Source organism: Barbatula barbatula, assembly GCF_947034865.1.
Source record: "Barbatula barbatula genome assembly, chromosome: 10".
Classification (NCBI taxonomy): Eukaryota; Metazoa; Chordata; class Actinopteri; order Cypriniformes; family Nemacheilidae; genus Barbatula; species Barbatula barbatula.
The window spans coordinates 18,264,089-18,281,357 of record NC_136773.1 but is presented as its reverse complement, the minus strand read 5'-3'; the positions used below and the strand labels follow the sequence as shown (position 1 = coordinate 18,281,357).

Here is a 17,269-nt window from a genome sequence, read left to right as displayed (position 1 = left end):
AAAACCAAAACGAAGAAGTTGCGTTTTATTTATTTATTTTTCAAATAATTTTATACTGCTTCCTGCTCAAACTGATCAGAGATATTTAGATTCACTATAACGTATTTATTTACTATTAATCCACAAAAACCGATGTGATGTGTCAAAATGTTTGGTAGCCATTTTTTTACACCAAAAAAAGACAATTATTTCATCATTTACATCATTTAAACCTACATGACTTTCGTTCTTCTGCAGAACACAAAAGAATATATTTTGAAGTGTTGGTAACCTAACACTTAAATTTCATTGTATGGACAATAGAAGAAATATCTTCTGGCGGAGGGGAGATAGAGGGCAGGAGGAAAGACAAACCGAAACGTGGCTATAGAGAGACAGGAAGTGTCAGTACTGCGCAGGCATCTGATAGGGCTTGTAATCGTCGTGCGTTGTCCCGTCTGTAGACGCCAGTTCGTGGGCCACATGGAGCAGCTGAAGAGATAGCAGCAGAGCTCGGCAGTGAGAAATGTTCTTCTAGATTAAACCCTGCTCCTCTCAATCATCAACAGAGGAAGAGAATGACAGACAGTAAGGGAAGAGTATGTTCTTAATTACAGATAAATGGCCATTCCTTCAAGTCAATCATCACTGCATGCAGAAGCCAAACGCCTCATAGGGAACAGCTCACTCGTTCACACACTTCAGTCCTTTAAAACGTAAACTGTTTCTCATGATCGTTACCGTTGCGACCCGTTTAGCCACAAGTGTGGGACGACTGTCCCCCACAGACTGAGCAAAATACAGCTCCAGCATTGTGCAGGTGTGTGTGGAACACATGCCAAGAAAAAAAACTCACACACATTTGTTATTGGGTATTTACGATATGAACCTCAACTGAACTGAGTCATAGTTCATCAGATAATCTGATTCTTGGAAAAACAACAGAGCTATATTTCAGTTTCATGATTCTTTTTAAGATGTTAAATAAGCACGAAACGGGATGGAGACGACGAACACACAAAGGTTGATTCCCACATGTCAGGTCAGGAAACTGGGGAACATGCTGTGATGGAATAAAGAGGTAAAGTGGGGAAATGAGCGAGCGAGTTGTAGTGGAAGTTAACGGTCTGCCGCGGCTCCCGCTCTGCTCAGCGTCTGATAACAGCTCCGCTCGAGTCCTTCACAGTGCAGCGAAACCGCAGCCGGATCTCAGGAAGAAATAATGAAAGATTGCAGAAGACGGCAAGATAATCAGAATAACTGAAAACCATCGACGCTGCCAAAACATTCTTTGAAAAAAGGACAAAAAAATAAATTACGTTTGGCACCTTGGCAAAATGCCAGGAGCTTTTACAAGAGTTCTTCATGTAGCTCTCCACCCCCAACACCTGCTATACTGTTTTCCATTAACCTGTTACAGCAAAAATCATCTTTCTTGGTTTTGCACAGTCTGCATTCTTAAAAACAAGGTGCTACGAAAGGTTCTTCTACAGCGATGCAATAGAAGAACCCAAAAGAAGAATTTGCGTTTAAAAGGACAAATCTTTTTGTAATTTTTTATAATCTAACAGAACTGTTTTCCACTAGTAAGAACCTTTTGTAAAACAGAAAGGTTCTTCAGATGTTAAACATTCTTTATGGAAAATGTTTCTTCTATGACATCCCTGTGAAAAACCTTTTGTAGTACCTTCTACTAACTAACAAACTAACAATGAAGATGAATCTCTCTCATACTATTTTATATTCAAAATATGAATATTATTAACAGTTTGTTCTCTACATTTTTGCTGTGACACCATAGCACACATGGTAAGCTTTATGTGTCAGCTACCCATGTACAGATCTGGGTTAAAACTAAAATGGTTTCACATTCAGTGTGACCCCAACTCTAGAGATAACTGTTATCATAATCCTGCTTGTAAGTACTGGGGTCTTTAAGTATGTGTTTTAAACTGTTCACACACAGTATCTCATAACCCAAATAATAAACCGTTTAACCACTAACCACATAATTGATGAGACTGACAGCATGTCAAGATTACTTGTCATTTTCAGTTTGAGCTGAATTCGTCAGGACAGATCTTCTAGTGCGCCACAATATTTAACAGGACTGCAGATCTCCACTGAATTATTATTACAGCTGTGATGCGACAAGGAAATGACACTGAATAAGAAAAAGAGAACAAAACTGAAAGAAACTCTCCGTACAGCCGGATATAGATCATCTATGGCACTGATGTCCTTCCTTATAGAGCGAGAGCAGATCAAAATAAACTTGTGAATAAATCTTTTGAAACGCAGAGGAGAATTGGATATTATATCCATACACTGCAGCGCTCTGATCTGAGGTTCCTCATTCAGAAGCTAAACAATGGGTCCAGGGATGAGATTGAATGACTCGTCAGTGCATTTCACTCCTGGTGTTGTAGAGACGTCTGATAAAGCTACAGACTGCAGACGCTTTTGTCTCTCTGAGAACAATATAAATATGTTCAACAAGGACTACCACACGCTACGCGGCACAATCATTAAATTCAAAGAAACGTGCCTGTTTGAACAGTTCTGAAGACTTTTTCGGTCTCTAGGTTTGTTTGATTTAAGGCTGGAAATGTGTGCTGAAAATATTCTCTTCATTCTAGCTCAGAAAATCACACACCTTAAATGCCTTAAATGGCATAAAACATATTGTTAAAATGCAAAAAAACAAACACAAATGAATTAAAGTTCCCGGTTCTACGCCTCAAAAGCACCTGTCTCCGAAATGTGCACATTTACATTTAGTCATTTAGCAGACGCTTTTATCCAAAGCCACTTACAAAGAGTTCGGGGAGCAATAAGCGAATTGTCAAAAAAATATTACAATGTATGCAAAAGTACACACATTAACATAAAAAGTTAATTTATTAACCTTATATTTTTTTAAACTGTATGCACTTTTAGTAAAAAAAAACATGACATTGGGCTGACATACACAAACACAAACACATTTCTATTTAGATTTCATTTCGCTCATACATTTGTGGCAACTCTCTCTCTCTCTCTCTCTCTTTCTGAGCTGTGCTGATATGTTTTTAATTTTCCAGCTCTCGGGACTCTTCAGGAGGTCTATGCAGATGTTCATGCTTCTCTGCTGACGCTGTAAAAGCCTGACCAACACCTTCGCACCTATCAGCAACCCTGCAGGCCTCTCATCAATGCCAGCTCTCGCACCCGCAAATAATTTATCAGCATTTAAATGCCACTGATAATATGCACAGGCTGCTCCCTCCGATTCCTTATAATTAAATATGATAAAATCCCAGCACACCCGGTAAATAATAATAATCATTTTCATCGATGCCATTATAATGCTTTATTTGAATTACTGTGTGGATAAGGAATGCTGGCCAAGCGGGAATGTTATATGCAGCGTTGGTTTAGTTAGGGTCTATATCCGTCCAGAAGAACTCTAAAAGGGAAGAGAGAGAGAGAGAGAGAGAGAGAGAAAGAGAGGGAGGAAAAGAAGGAGCAACGGTCTGCCAGCTAGAAGGGATTACTGTGACGGCCATTTGCATATCAAGAATTTTAAGCAGAGAGGAAAATATCAAACCCTCCAGCCAGCAAGGTCATTTCGAAGATAATTTTTTTTCTTCATAATTTATTTTGCATATCATGCAGCGGGACACGTTATAGATTAAAAAGCTGCTCTGCCATATCAACCCATTCCTGACACTTCTGCCTATCAATTTATTCAACAGAGCCCCACCCTGAAAAATATTCTATAAAGATACAACAGCAATTAACAAACAACAAGATACTGTATTTCAATTAAGTATTTCAAGTATTTCACAACAATGCTAGCACTCTTTATAAGATGCATAGACCACCTGTGCAAATGAAGCAGTCTTAGTTGTCAACTTAGGATATTCACTCACTATCCTTTGATGATATAGAGATTCTTTTAAAGCTTTTTTTGTTTTATAGCTTTAAATTTTACATTAAATGTAAGCGTTGAATTTTTTGTCCTTTACATAAAAATGCAGAGTAAATTGTATTCGTCACTCTACACTGAATGCTTCTTTAAGATGTGAGTTTTACCGTCAACTGATAAGGAATATATATATATATATTTGTTTATTTATGGCTTGTGTTCTATCTCTTTATCAATGTGTTTGTGTATGCATGTACAATAAAGCTTCATAAAACTGATAAGAATGAGAACGGATGGGAAATTGTCAGTTGAGAACAACAATCGCAGTCGGGCAACATCAAACCAACAAAATAAGATAGAGGACAAACAAAAACGGAGGAAAAGTCATGCTCAGACTGACAAAATTGCACAATGCTAATAAGAAGAAAGAAAGAGTAGAAAGAAAGAGATTTAGGCTGCTATTAGAGTTTCATTTCATCACCCGAAGCCTTCAAGTAAGTATCAGGGTAAAACAGGCTGTGACATCATCAGATAGGGTCCAATCTGCTCTGAATGAAGTCAGTCTGGTCCCTAATACCAGAACTCAAATGCCTCAGTACAAAATGAGGGGAATGCAAACAGTGCCTGATAAAATGTTTTTTCCATACAAGCAAACGTTCCTTTCCCAGAGGCTCATGGGAAAAAAGGCAGACAGTCCGCAAACGAACACATGCACAACTTTATTTCTAAAGCTGAGGTGACAAAAGAACAGAAGCAGGGAAAAAGTGCTTGTCTGCATGCGGTGGGGGTGCGGGTTGAGATGGAGAGACCGGTGATGGTGGGATGTGGGGGGTCATGATGATAAGGGAAAAATTCAGACCGGTCAAAGTTTCCCTTTTGCCAATCGTGCTCCTGATAAAGGCAGCGCCTGCTACAGTACTGATAGAAGGCCTATCTCTCCCCTGCCCCCCCGTCTTTCTTTCTCTCTTTCACTCCCCCTCTTCCTCATTCTCCTGGCAGTTAGTTTGTTGGGGGGAAAAGCCTATCGCACTCACATCGCCAGCGCTGTCATCAAGCGGCAACCGCACGGCAATTAATATCACTCCAATTACTGTTAAAAGGACAGGCTGGAACAAGACGATAATAAACACATCCTTGACGTGAAAAATTAAAACACCCGCGCACACACTCGCTCGCGGGAGAAACACGCACATATTTAGGCGATTTCTAAATATACGAGATAAAGAAAAGGCCTTGCATATTGAATCATGTCATACTCTACTAGATCCTCACTATCGCTAAACTGTGCTGCTGAGGCGTGTGGTCCTGAGAGAAAAAGATTAGAAAAAAGATAGAAAAATGCATATTGCGTTATCCAGACAGATATTAAGGATTCCTAATTTGTTGTTTACGGAACGGCAGTTAGTAAAATGGGATCTTTCTGTCAACGAGAGCCTTACGATATCTTAAGAATTTATACAGCCGCTTTGAGGGCAAGAAAACAACACAAATAGCATCTTAGTCTCATGCTTACTATCATGTTCATTTAGTTACATTTCTGAACCGATATCAGTCAAGAATCACTGCTTGATGATACAAGCCTACTCATTGGCCACTGGGCAATAACAGGGGCCAGCGGAAACATGTTATTCCCGCATTTAAGAAACGGCAGCACTAACATAGAAGAAGTTCTGTTCCACTGCTTTGTACCACAAATAGAGAAATGAAGTGATCAATAGTAAAATGGCTTTCATTTTCATCCGGATATCTAATTTTTGCCCGCAGCTCAGTCACAACAATTTCTCAAATAAAACACTTTAAATAATTCTGTTGAACAATTGTCTGGGAAAAAAACATCACACATTGACACAATGACATTGTTATTTGACCCTCAATTCAGGCACTGTGAATAACAAGGAATTATCAGATCACGTTTTATCTGAACTCTGCATGTCAGAGATGTGCCGCGGGTGTGATGTCACAGCAAAACTTTTGCTGTTTTGGTCATGCCACGATGGTATTTACAAATGGGGGGCAGTTCCTTCAGTTCCTCATTCCTACATTCCTCATTCAAGTAGAATCAAACTTTCTTTAGAATTTAAGGTCTCTCTCTCTCTCTCTCTCTCTCTCTCTAAAAAACATCATCAGACATCACATTCAAAACAGAAATGATTAAGTCGTGGCCCATATTGTTTTATGGCAGGCAGCTGACGGCACGACTGGGACTGGCCCTTCCTGAGGAGCCAGTGACTCATGCATTAGTTAAACACTCCTGAAAGAGAAACAGATAGACAGTCTGACCTGGGCCGTTCCAGTGAGGTTCGGCTTCTCCCTCTGTCTCTTCCTCCTCTTCTTCAGAGCAGTGAAGGAGTCCTTTCTCATCCTCTTCACACTCATCCGGTGCCGCCAGCGACTCGTGCGTTCTCGGCTCTGTGGATGGCCAGAGAAACAATTAGAAAACGGGAGTCAAAATTTAAACATTGTACATTTTTAAGAATCATGTTTTGCAAATTCTCAGAAGAAAGAAAAACTTGTTTGTGAGTACATGGTTGTGTATATAAATAATACATATTCAATGTATGTATATGTATATATGTGTGTGCGTGCGTGTGTAATATATATATATAAGTCAAAGAGGTTGAGATCCTTAGATATACAAAATACATTCAGTTCCTTATTCAGTTAACAGTAAACACATTTTATTCATTTGCCAAACCCAATCTTGACTCTCATTTGCCCCTTAACAACTGTTTTGGCCTAGATATCAACTTTCATTATTTACAATTCAGTCTTTCTAATATATTTATTACTAATATTCAGGTGGTATGTGTGCGGTCGGTGGTCCCGCTCTGACGATCAAAAGAAGTTATCAGACACATACGACAACATCTTAGCATACGTCCGATCCCTTTTAATTTACCATGTGAGAATTGGAAACAAAAAACCCCTGGTAACAGACGGTAAGCGTCTTCCTCTTACAAAGGCCGATCTTTTTCATCAGTGTGAAAGAGAGTACAGATCTCCCAGGCATTGATGCCAATGATTAGTAATTCTCTTTGATCAAAGCGATCACCTTGATGATAGCAGTATCTTTCCCTCTCTCCCTCGTTTGGTTGAGTGACGCTGTAGCAAGTATACGAGTAAAATGACACGCTCTATAGATCTCGTCCTTCTGACTCCCACACTTTTCCCCTTCTCCCCTTCCCATCACCCCACCTCGATTACAGCTCATCTCTGGTGCACAAAGGGCATGTTTACCCTTGCATTCCCGTGGCGATAAAACAGCGATAGCTGGAGATCAATACCGGCCATAAACGTTCATCCGCGTGACCTGCTGTTATTAATCTATCAGTTTGGAGATTAGATCTTCACCGTCAAATAAATCAAAAACGTCAGGCCCTGATTCCGCCCGGGCCAAACCGTCATCTATGTTCACACAGACTCTGACACTGTCCCGGTGCATGCCGTCCCATGACGTGCCGCCCCTCCCTGACCAAGAAGCCCTATTATTTTCAGCTATAAATCACAATGAATGGCACATTGATTTTATCCCGCAGCGCATGGCGTCGGGTGAGATGCTGGAGCCACAGTTATTGCATTTAATATTATCAATATAATCTCCCATAGAATCTGAGCAGTGACAGCAGGTATCGAGATGGGAGGGGTGCGGGTTTCTGCCACCAGCTTGGCTCCCTGGCAGTCTCCTTACTCTACCAGGGCATGCAAACTTACACTAACACACACATTTACACATATTCCCATTTCTCAAAACAACATTGATGCTTTCATCTGATAACTGCAACTTCCCTTGTCACACCTGGAGGGAAAAGTCACCCAATCTGCAGCATTCTTCCGGTCTGGCCTCATTTTCTTTAAGTTTACCTCTCTATTCTGGTTTCTCATAAAAAATAGTGGGTCAACTTATTTTCCTGTAAGGTACACGATACTAGAACGCATCATCTGTGCTTGTGCTTCTTTGATGGATCCTCTGAAGTTCTGACTTCACAACACCTTCAGGATTACTTAAACTTAAATATCTCAATTATTAGTTAACTAAAAAAAGAAACGTAAATCCGGATCAGACCTATGATCAGACCCTCCTGACCAGCACTGCCAACGTATGAGATAACAAAAGGTGTACAGGAACATCTTTGTTTAAGGTTTATCAGCTTCTTTGCTGATATGAACAAGGACTTACGATGCAGGGGCTGACCATCAGATATTTTGTTAAGCCAGCTGAAGATCTCACAGTTAGCAAACGCCGCTCTGTCAGAGCGAACCAGCGCCCTATTTGCCATTAATGATTATTAAAAGAAGTATTTTACGTTGATATTTTACAGGTGGTTATCGGAACTGTGTGTCCTGTGACTGGTTGAGTGTTTTTCTGAAGCAGTTATCAGCTGGTTATCGCCTATGTCTTTCTCTCCCAGATGGTTGATAAGGGAGCTTGCCTTTATTAGCCAGTGCTGGCCTGATAAAGACCTTGTATTGATCGCAGGTTGAAAGAGCAGGTTCGTCAAACATGGCTGATTTACAGAGGCTGATAATAGCAGCACCGGGCAAAACTGGAGACCAGGGGGCGGGAGGGAGGATTGATAGAGGGAAAGAAAAAGCTTAAAACATGAACCCTTTTTACACAAGAAATTCAAGGAATTAACAGCAATAAAATCCTATTCTTTCTCGAAATCTTAAATGCGACTCATGTGAACGCCACATGCTCACATACGTGTATAAAAGCACACAAATAAGCAATACAGGACAACCTCTAGTCCTTCAGATATCAGATTAGCACCTGACAGAATTTCCATGAGTTTATCAAAACCAGCCAACACACCAGTTTTTATCTCTTCAGTCACAAATTTCACAACAACAAGAATTTTACAGATAAAAGGTGACTTAAACAACTTATGGTTGAAAAAATATACAAAGGGAAGTACATTTACTAAATACAGCCTATAAATATACTATATGCAGCCAAAAGTGTAACAGACTTTTTTTACCAGGAAATGTAAACATAAAAGAACACGTCAAATTAACTTAATGTTCTTGTTTCTATTAGCAATGCTTTGTCTCGAAATCTTTCTGGGATAACATGACACTTCTAGGCAATGCCATTTGACTCCATATGTTTGTTCTCCATACTTATGATGCTTTGGAAAGCATCTGCTAAATGAATAAATGTAAAGTATAATTCAACTTGTTATTGTTATAATAGAATTTATAATAATTTTTTTGTTGAAAAAATGCTAATCTTGACAATCGGTCTAAGACGTGTGGACATCACTGTATATCCAGTATTATGTAATCTTAAAGAGAACATAAGACTTTGCATCTTGTATTACTTTTAATAGACAATTTAAAAATAGAGCTGTCAAAAGATTCATGCCATTAATCACATCCAGAATAAAAGTTTGTGTTTACATAATATGCTAAAACAACTAATTGTAATATATGTCTGTGTACTGTGCATATTAATTTTATATTAATGAAAAAACGCATATACTGTAAATGTATTTGTTTAAGAAAAATATAAAATTGAATAAAGATTTATATATCATTTAAATGATTGGTCAATATAGATAAAATAAATACATGTAAATATTTCCTAAAATATGTACACATGTGTGTGTATGTTTATTTGTTTATAAATACAAAATTCATATGCACAGTACATAGACATATATTTTGTAAAGACAAACTTTTTTCTAGATGCAATTAATCAGGAATTAAAGGACAGGCCAAATTAAATGAAATGTTTTTTTCTCTTTTAAAAATTAAATATAGGGTATAACAATCCAAGACACTAAAGCAGGTATTAAAACAATCTAATCTTGAGTTTTGTGGGGTATATTCAGAAGAAACAAAGCTTTTTGATCAACTGATTGTTTCATTTCCCTGAAAGAACAGTTATTTCACTCAAGTCATACGGCAAAAAAGAAGCCTTTAATTCTACGGAAGCCAGATAGTTAGATGTGCGCAGGATGTGTGAGACTCATCTATTATCAACACACATCAGTGTGAAAACTGTTTCATCAGAAAACAATACAGGTCATGTCAGACTGCAAATACACTCAAGGCAGCTTCTGATACTTTATAAAATGACAGCCATGCTTTACTATGTTTCTTTTCACCTTCATTATAAAGAGGTGGGAATGAGTTGGGACTTGAACCATCGCACTCTGCAGAATCCTCCTGGTCCGAGGCTCCGCCATCCTCTCCCGATATGCTAACATCATCAGATGGATCTTCACTTCCATTAAGATCTCCAAGCGAGCCTACAGAAAGAGAGAGAGAGAGAGGTCATAAAAATGAAACATGTAAATCTAAACAGGGCTGAGGACAGGTGTAGAGTGTAATGTAGAAATATTCAACATCAGAGCCAGTTATCATGCCATCAAAGTTTACATATCATGCTAAAACACCCGTCCAATATGTGGGATTAGGCTATGTAAATACCCCCTGGTAATGTCTTAAAGGAAGTAGGCTGTTCTGTAAATAAAAATTAGATTACAGAAAAAAACAGAAAATACAGATTCATTTCAAACCTCTTATTCCCTCAACAAGGTTCACACTTTTAAAAGGTTCCATTCATTTTTTTTAAACCTAGTTGATCTAAATAAACCCATTTTAAAATGCCTACAAATATTTTTAACTATTTAAACAATGCATAGCCTATATCTTAACATAAAACTTACACTGCTATTCATAATACAACTTTTTAATGCTGCATTAACCAATGATCATTATAATGTTTAAGTATTTTTTAATTGTCACTAAACGAATGTTACAATCTTTTCATAAAAGGCCCTATAAGAACCCGGTCCATTGTTTAACATTAAAATGCAATGTATGATAGATAAGGGCTGGCGGTAGTGGACACCACAGTGGTCTGCATGTTAATTCAGACCTTGTCACGGTTATTGTTATTCTAATGAGGTTTAGGTCGAGGAAAACGACACATTGCGTCTAGGAGAGAGTCGTGTAAATTCACGCATTCTCGATGTGCTTTTTCAACATGGGGATCCTTTCATTATGCGTTCGCATCTAAAGCAAATTACCAGGGGTTGGAAAATTGGATTTTGACAGTTTTTTTGTATATTAATTTTCATTAAGTTGTGATGAGTGGAGAGGGGATTGTTCAGACTAAAGCCGTGACTGGAGGCGTATATATTTACACTTCCTAGAACAAAGGGGCCTATAATCTATACAAAGCACACAACAATACCCGTGAATAAAAAGCCTTGTAGAAAAAGGCAAAGGCAATTTTTCTAATTCAGTTAATTTCACTTCCAAAGCAATTAAAACGAGGCGGAGATAATGCTTGGAAACAATCGCTCCCTGACAAAGTGTTTCTGTCTTTGTAAATGAAACATCTTTAGGCTAATTTCGACTTCCACGCCTGCATGGTTCACTGTAATTTTAGATAAAATGAACACACTTAGATTTGGACCTTAGTAATAAAGGACGTGAGAGAGGAAAGCAAAAAGATCGATCCCGTACGCCATTTTTTCTAAATGTGGACCGGGTCTTGCTAGATCTCATTTTCCGTATCTGTGGCGACATTTTCATACAATTAATTTTCCTTTAATCATAATTGTACAAAGGGACTTCTCTGTTTAAAATTCCAATTACATTTCATGTATAAATGTGAAAGTTTGAATTATGATTTTCTTTCCTATTACTGTTCTGGTTAAATGAACGAATCGCCGCATCACTGCTTACAGACATCAAATGGTGCGGAAAAGTTTCAGGCCCCTCTCCATCTCTTTCGCTCATGATCTTATATGAAGTGTTTCAAAGAAAGACTGTAGGGAAAAGTGCAAAACTACACCTTTAAAACGTTAAAATGAAGGCATTGGTTTCCTGCGTACAGTATGTAGTAACTTTATACTTGTGAAGAATAAAACCGCAGCAGTAGTACAACAATAAACAAAAACACATTAACCCAACTATTTTTCACCTGTAAAAGACTATACTCCTTCTATCGTTCGGATATGCTCTAGCATTAAAAAGCGAACAAGACGAACTGAAGGAAAAAGCAACAGAAGTACTAACTGGTACTCGAACAGGCAGAACAAAGTGAGAAAACTGATGAAGGCGGATGAGATAGGGCTTTATTAACTGGACTCGTCCACATCAAACCCATGTGCTTAGCGACAGTGATTAAACTAAGAGACAACACATCAAACCCGAGTCCTGATTAAACAAACCAACTCTCTCACCCTCACGTTAATCACCACATTACCAAACAGCCCAAATACATCAGGAAAAAAGACCACTTGTATCAAGAAATCAGGGATTTGTGAAGAAAGATAATTCGAGGAGAACAATAAGCCCTTGGTTGAAAACTACGTGTGTGTGTTCTGTGATACCTGGCTTATAACTTCATGCACAAGCGGCTACACACGTCGATCAGAGCCAAGGGCATTAAAACACTTTTAGTAATATTAATTAGCTGGATCCCAGGGTAAGACCGGAGACAGGGTACTGCTGTGAAAGCACTTGGGTATTAAAGGAGCAGTTCACCTTCGAAATGAAAATACTGCCATCGTTTCAAACCTGTATGACTTTCTTCCTATATATTTTGGAAAATGTTGGTAACAGAACAGCACAGCACAGCACCCCACTTCTACTGTAACCAATGCGGGGGCTGTAACCAGTGAACGGGGGCTGTTGACAACATTCTTCATTTGTGTTCTCCGGAAGAACGTCATACAGGTTTGAAATGACAGCAGATGATGACAGAATTGAACTGCTCCTTGAAATGTTTTATTCTAACCTGATCTCAGTACTGATCTGAAATAGCAGATTGATCAGTTTATAAACAGCTCTGCAGGTAAATGGAGGTATTGATCTACTAGCTGAAAATTTGCCGAAATGATTGATGAGCCAGTCGAGTGATGAGACGGAGGCCTGGCTGGACGGGACTCGTGTCACCAGAGTTGCTGGAGCCGTAGATAAGCCGGGAGCCTCGGGCTCGCGAGATTCAATCTAACAGTGCGGTGTTGGCAGGGCGGCAGGACCACTGCGGACAAACTGCCGTACAGGAGTGGACGTTCACTGGATTTGCCAAGATGTGTTTCTGCCAACACAGCAGGTTTGAAATGAGAAAGTGAATGGCTTGTGTTCAACTGAAGTGACCGGGGAATATATAAAACACCATTCAGAATTAGAAACATGCTCTTGGAGACTGAATTATTGTGAGGAAGATGTTCGGTATTTTGTAATCCTTCTTTTCAAAAGGACCACCTCGGTTGAGGAGTCTCTAAGTTATAAGAAAGCATTCAATAAACTCACTCGAAAGGGATAGACAAAAGAAGATATTTGGAACAACGTTGGTAACTAAACGACCTTGGCCCCCATTGACTTACACTGTATGGACACAAAACCACTGAGATATTTCTCAAAATATCTTCTTTTGTGCTCCCTAGAAGAATCATTTACAGGTTTTGAACGACATGAAAGTGAATAAATGATGACAATTAAAAATTTTCCATTAATTTTTTGGAGGGGCACAATATATAACCAATGCCTTCATGTTTGCTGCGCCATGAATAAAAAGAGTAAGAACTATAAGCAAAAAAAATGAAGAAAAATAATGACATAAAAACTACCAAGACAGTGGCTGATCACGGAACAAGTAATATAGTTAAACTCAACGCCGCCCGTTAATAATGAAATAAAAAGAGTAAACAGAGCAGGAAGATACCGTTCTCATTTCCATCAGTCAAATCACACGAGTGAGTGATTATAATACTTATGATAATGACTGATTATTGTAAGGCGATAATATGCGGCGATGATATTAATGTGTGCTGGGCATCAGAGCACTTCAAACGGGCCTGACTGATCTTCGCCGTGGATTTGTCAGCAGGTTGTCAAACATCAAACAGTCGGAGCCCAGGACACTGCAAAGAGGCACATTTTAAAGACTCTTCTTATCTTTCTCTTTCTCTATCCTCCCTCACCGCGTTAGCTTTTCCTCTCTTCATCACCTCACTGTCTGTAGCTTTTCACCACACAAGCTACTTTCCTATTACTCTCTGCTTTCTTTCACTCTCCATCTCTCTCTCTCTCCTTCTGACTGGGAGCGTCACTCTGTGCGGATAGCTGCGAGCCGTTCCCGGTTATCGTCTCCTGCAGACTCTCTACCGGTCTGATCTGTCTCCTCTTCATTAAGCAAATACGCCGACGTGGAAATGAAAACATAATAGCTATTTGATTTCCAGCGAGATATTTTGCATATTGGTTCGGAGCTGATAGTGGAATTTCATCAAGTCGTTTTTTTTTTCCTCCGTGCTTTAAAAACTGAATTACTGAGCTGGGCGGCTCCGGCACAATTTCTTTACATTGCTGGGAAAAAAATAGAACCGCGGCAGCAGTTCCCCGAGAAGACTACTTAAACGATTAAATATCTCCCATTCCCCTTTTTCTCTTTTTGATAAGAGGGGAGGGAAAATTTTAAGAATTCACAGTGCTTTAGGTTCGCTATACTAATCAGAGATAGAAAGGAGAAAATTAACTCCTTAATGAGCAGGAGCTGTCTGGCTGATAATGGTCAAGGAAAGGCGATAGGGTTGAATAAGAACCAAAGAATGAATAAAAACAGAGAGATGGATTCACTCGTACAGGGAAAATCAGATTTTACCCCCTCTGGAAATTGTTCTTTGTGCCCACGGAGGGCAGGTGCGATTGTCGGCAACGATATCTCTAAGGTTACAAGCTACCCGGGTCGCCACGGAGATGAATGGTGCGTCTGAGGGTATTTCTCATGCCTCTTTGAGAGAAAAACTACCCCTGCAAGTGCAGATCAACAAACCTGATCTCGCCCATTTATCAGACCCATCCTGTGGATAAAAAACAGCAAAAGACGTCTTGACAACAATTTTCACTTGATAGGGCTCTGCAGTCTTTCACGACACATGTACACTTGAGATTAGCCAAAAGTTGACATACATATGTGTAACAAATATGTTTTATTACATATACTGTATGTTCAAAGAAATTAGCGTGGAGTGATGAAAACCGTGCGCAGAACCCACAAAGCCATTGCATAGAACTAAAAGCTTTTATCAGCTTTACAGCACTTTTGCTTAGAAATATAAGTGCCGATTGACCTCTTTTTCTAACTAGATAGAAAACTATCCCTCTTGAGAGACAGAGCCGAAGACCCTACAGCCGTCACCTCATCACACACAGACGCACTGTTAAAAGAGAGACACACACCGCACCACATTCCCTCCCTCAACCTTCCTGCCAGAACTAGACTAAACAGATTATGTGTGCGACGTACATGAACTCATATCTGAGCATGTGCGCCTGTGTTAGTTTGCAAAGTGAGAAAGATACGACTGGAGGGGTGGAAAGTGTGAGTCCTTAGGTGACAGAAAACATTTTAAAAGACAGGACAGGGTCCATGACCTCTAGGAGGTGCACAGCGCTACTGCAGGATTGTCTACCATTTACGGTTTGATCTCAAATAATTTTTATATAAAAATTATATTTGAATGAACATGTAAACAATATATACAGCTAAATGGTCGGTAAGTGTCGGTTAGATTAGATGGATTAAAAAGTATGATGTAAAATGAATTATCTTTTATTATATCATAAATAGGTTTGTCAAACGATTAAATCACAATTAATCACATCCAGAATAAAAGTTTGTGTTTACATAATATATGCATATTTATTTTGTATTTATAAACAAATACACATACACATACATGTATACACATTAAGGAAAAATATAACATGTATTCTATATACAAATAATTAAAATGATATAGAGATGTTTAGAATTTTTTATATTTTCCTGAAATATATACATGTATGTTTTTTATAAATGTTAATATACATAGTGCACAGACATATATTATGTAAACACAAACTTATATCCTGGATGCGTTTAATTTCGATTAATCGTCTGACAGCCCTAATTATAAACGTATATATTACTCCTACATGTGAATTGCGAGAAAGTTTATATGGCTTTTTTTATCTAACCCATTCCTCCTGAAGGTCAGGAAAGATGTCGGCTAGATGTTGGAAAAGTGTGTGTGCGTTACGTGTGAAATGTCCATTGCTAAGATTGAACGTGTGCGCCTTCTCAATAGCCTTGCGAGTTGTTCAGATACGAATGGATGAAATAAGTAGTTGATTCAGCCGCCCCTCCTCCCTGTGGATCTTGGATGGTGGGAAAGTTTAAATCTGCTGCTATTTTCTATCTTTTATCAGACAGCTTATCTTCTGGCTCTTGTCTGCGTGCCTGGCTTCGATAGTCCAGGGTCTCTACTCCGGCTGCCTGGCAACTTCACTCCCCCAGTTCAATCTCCCCTCCTCTCTCCTAACACCACACAAACCCCACCCTACAGCAAGTGCAGCTCAGAGGGACAAAAAAAACACACAATTTATTAGGAAAAAAGGGGTGGGGATGGTCAAATTTACTATTTTTATTAATTTAATATTCATAATTCAGGGAATAAATGTAAAGAAATTTAGATCATTTTAAAATGCTTCCCCATAATGTTGAACTGTCGGTCTTATAAACTCGCTTTTATTTTTCTTTCTTCTGACAAACACAAAAGAAGATATTTTGAAGAATGCTGGTAACCAAACAATATTTGCCCCCATTGACTTTCATTGTAAAGGACAAAAAAGTTACGCAGAGGCCAACAGGGGGCACTGGCAAATTTTATGTCTATATTTTTAATTTAGTTTTTTTCTCAATAAAATAGCACTGAATACTGTGGAATAAAGGGATTATTTTTGAAGTTGTGAAGTATTAAGTAGCAAATAAATCAAATAAATTATCCTAATGAATGGCCGTGCTGTTGAGAGTAAAAAAACACTGTGTAATATAAGCGTGAAGAAGTCACGTGTAAATGACAGTAAGGCTAAATAACTTTTGGATTTGGATTACGTTGTGGAAGACGAAAGATTCCTCTTAGCTAAGTTAAAAATAACTTTTTTATTAAGATAACATTAAATGCTTTGGTGATTGATATTGCTGAATTTGGAATGCATGGACTGTAAAATGCTCGCCTTCTTAATGCAGCAATGTAAATTATGCAAGGAATAGGCCTATTCCCATCACATAATATGAGTTGGAGAGGTCAGAAGCTTTTTTAGGTTTCGATACCTGCAAAATTTTGAGCATAAACCAATTTGTGTTGTTCGTTGTGCATTGTTTACATTTTGAAGAAAATGTTTTTCTATTCTGCTGAACTACGTTTATATAGATTTTCTATGTAAACACGCTCTAGACGGACGTGTTTGACTGTTAAGCCTGCATCTCGTGCCGTTTGTAGCGTCTCTAAAACATTTACATTTTTACACACAGTGCACATCAATGTCAGTTACACATCAGTGGACCAATCAGAAGACCCCGAAGGCGGGAGA

At 38.7% G+C, this 17,269-nt stretch overlaps 1 protein-coding gene across 2 annotated transcripts in view; it reads right to left on the bottom strand.

Moving 5' to 3' along the window:
* Nucleotides 1-17,269, bottom strand: part of zfpm1 (zinc finger protein, FOG family member 1) — a 59,933-nt gene that overhangs the window by 23,094 nt on the left and 19,570 nt on the right. For both annotated transcript variants that reach the window (XM_079465246.1, XM_079465245.1), the window contains exons 2-3: nucleotides 10,000-10,143; nucleotides 6,170-6,298 (exon numbers count right to left, since the gene is read on the bottom strand). In XM_079465246.1, the coding sequence (XP_079321372.1) occupies nucleotides 6,170-6,298; nucleotides 10,000-10,143 (273 nt within the window). The remainder of the gene's footprint in view (nucleotides 1-6,169; nucleotides 6,299-9,999; nucleotides 10,144-17,269) is intronic.